This window comes from Gallus gallus, chromosome 15 (assembly GCF_016699485.2).
Source record: "Gallus gallus isolate bGalGal1 chromosome 15, bGalGal1.mat.broiler.GRCg7b, whole genome shotgun sequence".
Lineage (NCBI taxonomy): Eukaryota > Metazoa > Chordata > Aves > Galliformes > Phasianidae > Gallus > Gallus gallus.
The window spans coordinates 11,395,525-11,404,889 of NC_052546.1; the positions used below are offsets into that span (position 1 = coordinate 11,395,525).

Here is a 9,365-nt window from a genome sequence, read left to right on the forward strand (position 1 = left end):
ATTCACATTCACAACACTATTTTACAGGGTAATCAGCACTTGCTGATTTAAGCTTGCTTTGGAGATTCATTCAGAGAGGAGGTTCATCTTTTAGTGAGCAGAGAAAGGAGACAGAGGCTCAAGAACACGAGATGAGCAGTCTAAGTACAGTTGACTGTGTGTACATTAGCACGGCCACTTGGAGCGATGACACAAGGACTACAACTGAGAACACACTGGTGAAAGTGCTATCACAGAGTACTGCCACAGAATTATATAAACCAGGGGGATGGGGCAGGAAATCAGTATCATTTAAGAATGTAGCTTTGTATGAAACTACTAAAGACAAAAGGTTGCTACTCTACAACACCTGTCAACTGAGAAATGTTGGGGGGGGGGGGGGAAGAAGGGAGCAGTTTTATTGCCACTCAAGTGCTGAGCTCTCAGTGTTGCAGCAACACAGTTGCTTCTGACCTGCTTCTGACTACACTTGCTTGAATTAAAAGATCTTTGCAAACATTTCTTTTAAATTGTATGGTTTTGGTTACGTGCAAATCACAAATGTTTGGGTTAGCTATACTTGACTGGAGGCTATAAATCCAGCTCAATTATTATTACTTTTCAATACACGGTTTGGGAAGGATTTCCAGTAACTACAACCAGCTGAGCCACTAGAGCTAACACACACGTTCCCTGCATCACAGTGCCTTACTGCTGCTTGAGCACACATGCTCATTTGATGTGGGAAGCAAACTGCCAGCACTGCTTACCTGAGCACACTTTCCCAGTTCAGCCTTTCCCAGATACTGAAATATCTTCAATGCCAGTTCATATGGCAGATGGACATCAAAAAAAGGAACCTCATTGATTTCATTCTGGAAAGACAAAAAGAAAGAAAATAATTTGTTAGGCTTCCTTATTGCATAGCCAAATAGTAGCAAAAGTTATAGTGGTATTAAGAAAGAACAGTGCCATCACAGCTCCACAACAAAGGCAGAAGTTATCCCCCCTCTCCATTCCTAAGGGCACAACATCAGACAGGTCATGCTGGCATGGTGGCACCAGAGCTAGTCTGCTCACTCTGAGACACAGCGGACAAAGTATATTACATTGCTATGTGTAGCTAAAAAGCAAATCAAAGAGGCTTATCAATAGTCACATAGCACAGAAGGCAAGGCAAGTTGTAACAACTATTTCTCTATGGTTTCAATGTCAAAAAAGATCAAACAGATGATGGAAAGTGAAGGAATATCTTGATATAAAATCAAGTGAAGATGCTGCTGCTGTTCACTTCTGTCCATCAGTAACACCAATTTCTTTTTTCATGGCATGTTGGAAAGGCCACTGCTTAAACTCATTACCACATCTGTAAACCAAAGAATCCAGTGCTTGTATCTAATTGCCAAATGCAGCACAAATGCTGTTCCTAGCAGGGCTTTTTATTCTAATTATCTCATTAATAAATCTTCCTGTAATTTTTTGCATCAGATTTATCCTCTTCTCCATTTCTGCCTGGAGATTCCAAAGTTTCTATACTACACAAAAAAGAGTGCAAAACCAGTCCAGTGTAAACATTTCTGTATGTCACTCACTCTGAAGTTTTGTGCTCCAGTGTTTTGTTTTCCTGGTGTCTGCATCCTCTTCCTAAGTGCTGCAGAAGAAAAGCTGTGTGTGTCTCTTCCCTGGCAACGCTCCACGCCATGGATGGGGCCCTGCACAGCCTGATCTGGTGGGGGCAACCAGCCCAGGGCAAAGGCTGTGGGGGGCTCTAAGGACCCTTCTAACCCAACCATGCTCTGTTTCTACAATCTCCCCATCAGTCTCCATGTATGCCACCAGTTAGCCAGGCCAGCTGGGACTGTACTCTGACTCCTAGCAGCTCTATGGCCCCAAGACCTTTATTTTTCAGCAGGTCTCTTCTACACTAGCTCCTTGCTCATTAAAACCTGGTCTCTTTGCAGTGCCAAAGAAGCGGCCAAACAGACAACACCAGGTTTATTTAAAACACACTTGCACAGGAAAACTGTTGTATAATACACTGAAAGGTTTTAATGTAAGGCGTACCACACGCTAGAGACAAGTGTGCAGACAGCACAAAGATAGGCGCTGCTCCCATTGGGCCGTTTCAGAAGGACAGCAGCAGCCTTTAAGCACCAAGCCCTGCCCATGTGCTGAGGCTGCAGACAGCCTGCAGTGGCCCTCCTGCTCTGTCCCTTCTCCTCTCCCCTCCAAACGAGGCCCACAGGCACTGCTCCCCACTGTGGATTTGTACAAACACTGTTTCCACATGGCTTTAACTGATTCCATCTCCAAAGGGGACACTAAATAAATAAATGGATTCCAAGTGCGTTGCCACGGCCACACACAGGCAGAGCCTGAGCTGGGCAGATGTGAACCAGCCTGGCTCTTGGAGCCACACAGCCTAAATGAATGAGAGGAGCCATGAGCAAGGCTTAGCCTTGGGCTCATGGGCTTGGGCACAGCACCACTATGAGTATATTGCTTCCAAATTGGAGCTGACCCATGGCCAAGTAGAACCCAGTACCCGTGTGTACTGAAGATACATCACACAGAGGCTACTTACAGCCTGGCCAGCACAGGCACAGCATAGCACTGACAGCTCACTCAGGGAAAAGGGCAAATAAGACAACAGCAGCCACATGCATTTATAAACTAACCTACAGGAGAATGTGCAGCCACACTGTGAGCACAAGGAGCAAACTCAATTCTAATGGGATATTAAGAGTGCTGTGCTAACATCAGTGCTGGTGAGCAGCAGTGACCCGGCTGAGTGCTGGAGGAGCACAGCCCTGGGGCTGCTGCCCCCTGGATGGGTTCCTGGGGACCAATGGAGAGCAGATTCCTTGCAGGGATCAATCTATGCCTTGCAGGCAGAACTTTAATCTGCCCTCCCCCCCCCTTTTCTTTTTCTTTTTCTTTTTTTTTAAAGCAAAGAATAAACAGCCACAGTGAAGCCAGTGAGAAAAACGGGTCTCCCCCCCCAAGTTTTTCTACACTGCAAATAAAAACTTCTACTGCATTAGAAGGAATCACCAACCTAACTTTTAAGGGGCTCAGAACTGTATTTAAGGCTCTTTTCCAATTAACTCTTCTATGCAAAGAACTCACACTTGTTTTCCTGCTAAGCAGCGTCACAACACAGAGCATCCGATACACCCACACTGGAGGGGCTTCAGTAAGGAGCAGAAGAGAAACCGAAATTCTTAACGTAAAACGCCACAAAGCTGCTCTGAAGGAAGGAAAACCGATCTGTAGGGCTACGGGACACACGCAGCCCGGCATCACACACGTTCTGACGGCCCGGCCGGGAGCCCCCCACACGCCAGGACAGGCCTCGCCCCGCAGCCCGCCCTACCAGGTCGCGGATGAGCTGTCCCAGCAGGTCGTCGGTCTCATCCCCCGCGGCCTCCTCGCAGGGCCGGGCGGGCGGAGGGCTGCGCGGGGCCGGGCTCTCGCCGTCCAGCAGGCTGCAGGCCAGCGCCAGGCAGCCCGACCCGTCCCGCCCCAGCCCGTCGGGCCCCTCCGCGGCCTCCCGCCGCCGCCTCTTGCCGCCCGCCGCCAGCTCCTCCCGCCATCGCCGGCGGAACAGCTCCAGCTCCGCCGAGCCCTCGGCCATGGCGGCGGGGCCGGCCCGGCCCGGAAACCGCCCCCCGCGCCCGCGCGTTCCGCGCCGCGAAGGTTCCTACCCCGCTGCGGCCGCGCGGGAACGCGGCGCTCAGCGCCGCCGCCATTTTGTGCCTGAGGGAGAGCGCGAAGCGCGGGCACTGCGCGCCGGCGGAGCCCCGGGGCGGCTGACGCCGTGCCTCTCGCGGTGGAAGGGCTGTGCGCTGCCCGCACGTTTGCGCCCGGCTCCCTGCCCTCCTCCCACCCGCCCCGCGGTCTCCCTGTGAATCCATCGCTGTGTGGTCAGTGAGGCGCGTGGGTCAGCACAGCCCTGTGGCCTGCAGCCCTGTGGCCTGCAGCCTGGCCGGCTGGAAGGAGAGGAGAGAACACAGTGGAAAGCGGGGGTGTTTGACCCAGCGCTCCCTGCTCCCCACAGCACTGAGCTATGGGCCGTGGCGCTGCTGCTGCCCCACAGAAGAGCAGCATAAGGTAGCAGGCAGAGGAGCAGCGCAGGGATTCTTGTTCCTGTGCATTACCTCATTTTGGGATGGAACTGCTGTATTTAGACCCCTCCCCTCCATAAATAAACAAACACACACAAGTTTCCCTGTACAAATGCTGCTTGGATGGAGGGGCAGGTGCCTCTGCTGACCGGGGGGGGGTGGGTGTCATCAGCTGGGGAGCAGCTCCCCAGGGGCTCTCCTGGGCCCCATTGCAATGCCTGAGGAGCGCGGGCTCCCCACTGGCAGCGCACGGCTCAGCGCACGGCCTGTGGTCAGAATCAGTAATGCTGCTGCTGATGAAATCCTCTCCAGCCCTTTGTAATCCCCCCGCCGCCCCCTCCATCCTCGCTCTCTCAGTCACTCCCACTCTGTTCCCAGCTCCCTGAACCCCCCATCCTCATGCTGTACCTCAGCTGTGACAGTACCCCCCCCCAGCAGTACCCCCCTGTCCCACACCGTCCCCATGTCACTCCATTTCCACAGACCCCCATCTCAGCCTCTCCCCTCAGCCAACACTGTCCCCCCACTCCTTCACCTCCCACCTAAACTGCCCTCCGCCCCCCCACACACACACCCTGCCCCTCTCATCCACATTTACCTCCATCTCTGCACTCTCAGTAACTGTTCCCAGGTCTCAGATGTCTCAGTACACAAACACCGTCCCTCTTCCCCACCATCTCTCAACATGCACTCTGGCCTCTGATCCCACACTGCCCCCCCCAGTCACCTGCCCCACACCCAGACCCTCAGTTCTCAGTACAATCCCGAGACTGTCTCCTTGCCCAGCCCGTACTCCCGCGCCCTCGGTTCCCACGCTGCTCTCCCATCCCTATGTCCCCTCTATCCCTCAGTTCTCGCTGTGTCCCCCTCCCACACCCTCAGAGCCACTTGTTCCCTCGCTGTCCCTCCTGCCCGTCAAGCCCCATCAAAGCTGCCCCACACCCACCTGCCCCGCCAGTCCCTCACTTCTCACAGTACACCCCCAAACTGTCCCTTCACCCCACTCTGTACCCCCGTCCGTCAGTTCCCACCCGGCCCTCCTATCCCCATGTCCCCTCTGTCCCTCAGTTCCCACTGTGTCTCCTCCCACACCCACCTGCACCCCCAGTCCCCCCACTCCATTTTCCCCTATCCCTCAATCGCCACTCTGCCCCCCACCCCACTGTCCCCCCCAGTCCCTCCATTCTCACATTACACTCCCAAACTGTCCCCTCCTCACTCTGCCTCCACCACCCCCCAATTCCCACCCTGCCCTCCTTCCCCTATGTTCTATCCCCTAATTCCCCCTCTACCCCCCTCCCACACCACCCCCACAGCCCCCGCATGCCCATCCTGCCTCCCCACCCCACCATCCCCCCATCCCTCTGTCATCCCCCCTCTGTCCCCCACACCCCCCACTATCCTCCATCCCCACTCCGTCCCCACACCTCCTCCACCTCCACCCCCGCCCCCCTCCGCCGCCGAGCACCGCCCCGCGGGGGATGATGTAACCCCCCCCGGCCCCCGCCCGCCGCCTCCCTCCCTCCCTCCCTCCCTCCCGCACACGCCGCGGCACTCGGCGGCGAGCGGCGGCTCAGCCATGTGCCCGTGCGCGCTGCGCGGCGGCCCCCCCGCGCCCTGCCCCTGCAGCCCCGGCCGCGCCGCCCGGCCCTCGGCCGCCGCCCGCCTGGTGGCCGCCCGCCTGCGCCGCGTGGCCGATGAGCTGGAGCAGCGCGCGGCGCGGGGCAAGGCGCGGGGCCGGGGCCCGAGCTGGGCCGGCCGCCGCCTGGCCGCCGCCGTGTGCCTGCTGTGCGCCCTCACGCCCGCGGTCGCGCTGGCCTGGCTGATCCGCAAGAGGAGCCTCTAGGCGAGACGGGCGCTGGCCGGAGCGGGGAGCAGGCGGGACGCGCAACAGGTCGGCACCGCGGCGGGACGGACGGGCGGGCGGGCGGGGAGGGGCGGCGGATCGCGCTGTCCGCGGTACCCGGCGCGCCCGGCTGCGGGGAGTCAGTGGGGGCACCGACCTCCCGTCCTCTCTTCCCCAACTCCCCCTTCCCAGTTCTCCCTTTGCCCCTTCCCTAATTTCCCCTTTCTCCCTCCCCAAACTTTCCCGCTCCTGTCTCCCTCCCCCGCCCCGCACCGCTCCAGCCCAGTAGCTCCAGCACGTAGGACCCACGGCTCTCCCCCACGTCCCGCACCAGCCGGTGCCGTAGGACACCCCTCAGCGAGGTTCCCCGGGCGCTGCGGACCCTCCGGAGGCGCAGCACGGATCTCAGCCTGGCTGTGCCCGGCTCTGTGCACTGGGTCATGCCCTGCCCAGGGCGGGGGTCCCACGCTGGGGTAAAAAACATTCAGGTGCAGTTGGTGAAGGTTCCCAGAGCCTTCCCAGTACCGCGCAGACCAGCAGCAGGGCAGTGGGGGGCAGCTGCTCCCATAACCCTACCGCTGCCCCAGCGACATCCCGGAGCTGGCTGGGACAGCCCTACGCCTCATCCCCAGCAGCTCCGGGCCCTGGTGGGGAGCAGAGTGCAGGAGGAGGGTGCTGGTTGCACAGACAGTGGGGATGTGCACCAAGCACCTTGGAGTGCAGGGCCTCGTGGGGTCACCTCAGGGATTTGCGTGCTCAGCTTTGGGAGACACAGACATAGGAGCAGTGAATCCTTTTTCAGATGCTTTAAAATAAAATTGTGTTCAGGTTGGGTATTAGGAAATATTTCTTCTCCAAAAGAGCAGTGATGCAGTGGCACAGCTGCCCAGGGAGTGGTGGGGTCAGCGTCCCTGGGGGTGTTCCAGGAAGGTGGAGATGTGGCTCTGGGGGACATGGGCAGAGGGCACAGTGGGAGTGGGCTGGGGTTGGACTTGGGGATCTTAGAGGTCTTTTCTGACCTTAATGATCCCATGATTCTATGAAAAGTGAATGCCCCATGGCATGCAGTTTGGGTAGGATTTATCTGAGACCCTAAAATAAAGCAGATGAAAAATGCCACTAATCCTGCAGCTGACCTCTGACAGTCAGTGCCTGCCTGGGCTGCGTGCAGCTGCGGGCAGTCCTGGGCAGGCAGGAGTGGGGCTGTTGGTGCTCGTGAGGTGCATGGGGTACGATGAAATACAGTGCAGTGTGGGGAAAAGTGTGCTTGTCTCAAGAGTTGAAAAGGAGAGGCTTCAGCAGGGGTGTGTGTGCAGCACGGCGTGGGCTCACCGCTGCCTGCCGCTCTGTGTGCCCGCGGCTCAGCTGGGCGCCTTGCAACGATCTCTTTGGCAACAAACCCGGTGTTTTGTTCGAGTGAATCAGAGCTTCCATCTGTATGGAACCGTCAGCACAGGGGGTGAGGCTCCAGGACAGTGCCCTCAGAGTGCTGGGCAGCGCTGTCAGCGTGTGGGGCCGGGCTCGGGTGCTGCCTTCCCTCCCCTCGCTTTGCCTGGTCGCAGCAGTTGGAAGTGAAGCCAGCCGTGTGGTGTGTGTGTGTGCCTGTTTGTGCTCAAGAAAAGTTGGAATCCACGGGGAAGTGCAGTGCTCTCCCTTATCTGGAATCCCAAGCGTGCTGCTCTCTTACAGCCCAGGGAATTCCCCTGCCCAGAGTGGGCATTGCACGATGCAGAGCGGGGGGGAGGGTGGGAAGTAGCCTGAGGCTGTTGGATTTCAGGTTTCTGTGCAGGTTTGCATGCCTTTGGCTGTGTGGATTTTTTTCCTGATCTCTTCTATTGTTGGCCTCACACAGTCCTCACCCCCACCGGCTGTGTGCACACCAGGCCCAGCAGAACCCAGGTGTTTAATGTGGCTTTGAGGAAGACGCAGCAGAAAAGCCCAGTGTTACCCTCAGCACAGCGTGCTCAAGGAGGACAGAGCAGGCAGGTGTGGGGCAGTAAGAGGCTGGAAGGTCTCTGTGGCCTCATGCATGGTGCAGCCCTGTCCAACTGCCAGCAGCGTGTAGCTGAGCTGCAGTGCAACTCCAGAGTGATAAATGCGTCCTCTGCATCTCAGTTCCCGTGCTATTTCTGCCATTAATTTGTTTGTTCTTCTTCTTGAGTAGCACTTTGCTCACACGATGAGATCAGCTGACTGTCTGCAATGTCTCACAGCCAAGTGGTAGCAGAGCGCAGTGGGGTTAGATGTGGATACCACAGGTATCCTTCTGCTGTCCTCAGATATGCTCCTTACTGCCAATAACTTAATTCTCTAACAAGATGGGAAGCCTGGGCTCTGAGCACTTGTGGTCTTGGCCTTACGTAGAACAGCTCCTAAGATGAGAGCAACTTGTGTAGTGTTGGGAGCTGTCCCTTAGGGCTGGGAGCAGGGCTGGAAGCTGTTCCTCAGGGCTGGATGTGGCCATGCAGCTCAGGACACAGCCCCCTGTGCCAGAGAACTTCTGCTCTCAGCTGCAGGTGATGGCAGAGGAGGGAGGATGGGGCCCACTGCATGTGACCGACGTTTTGTCTCTGTAGACGGTGCTTGGGATGTGGAGATGAAGGCTTTGTAAATGGCAGTTTGATAATCTATAATCTGACATCACCTTGAAATATCCAGCCAGGGCATGAAGTATAGTTGTCAGTGCCAGTTTGGCATACAGTGTCACTTGTATTTCGCTCTATTAGTTCAGAAGTGGCAGTGTATTAAAATCGAACCCTGCTCGTCCCTGCCAGCTCCAGCAGCCTGGTGCTGTGCCCACCGTGCTGCCAGCAGTTCCCCCGCTGTTTGCTGCTAGGTTCACGCAGAGCCACTCCGTCCAAAGTCTCAATGCAGTTAATTATCTGTGTTAAAATGGGATTGATAAGATTTCTGGAGATGTCACACAGAGCGGCGCAGGAGTGCAGAGGAGACAAAGGCCCAGAGGCAGTGCTGCTGACACGGGTGGGCTGAGGGGCTCAGCAGCACTGCAGCTCTGCAGGAGGACAGTTGTCTGGAGGGCCGTGGCACAGAGGCTGTGCTCTCAATCCCCTCCTGGAAGGCAGGAGCCTGCTCTTGCTGCTGGCAGCACTCCGCGCGCCAACCCCGCCAGCCCCCAGCCCCAGTGTCAAAGTGTGCAAGGCAAACCTTCAGCAGTAACTTCCATGATGAACAGGCAGCAGGGCTATCAGAAATAAGCAGCCGTCCAGAAATGTGTCTTTCCTCAGGCCAGGTGGGCTGGTCCTGTGCGGGGAGGGCTGAGCCCCTGTGCACTTCTTCACCCACTCTTCCTACAGTGAGCTCTCCCGTACACATCATCCTTCCCATTTCCTCTCCTGTGGATCCACTCCTTTTCCATCTTACCCCTCGAGCCCCCTCCTAATAGGTTTTTTTGC

General features: G+C 56.9%; 1 protein-coding gene across 11 annotated transcripts in view; it reads right to left on the bottom strand.

Annotated features, from left to right (window-relative positions):
- Positions 1-4,843, bottom strand: part of FBXW8 (F-box and WD repeat domain containing 8) — a 48,070-nt gene extending 43,227 nt beyond the window's left edge. For 2 of the 11 annotated variants that reach the window (XM_415314.7, XM_040648239.2), the window contains exons 1-2: positions 3,356-3,780; positions 750-854 (exon numbers count right to left, since the gene is read on the bottom strand). In XM_415314.7, coding sequence (XP_415314.2) covers positions 750-854; positions 3,356-3,616 — 366 coding nt within the window. In that variant the 5' untranslated portion in view covers positions 3,617-3,780. Of the gene's footprint in view, positions 1-749; positions 855-1,571; positions 2,827-3,108; positions 3,230-3,355; positions 4,407-4,704 lie in introns of those variants that run through there. The other 9 variants (XM_015294877.3, XM_046901420.1, XM_015294880.3 and 6 more) reach the window with 9 other exon arrangements.
- Between the last annotated feature and the right edge of the window lie 4,522 nt (positions 4,844-9,365).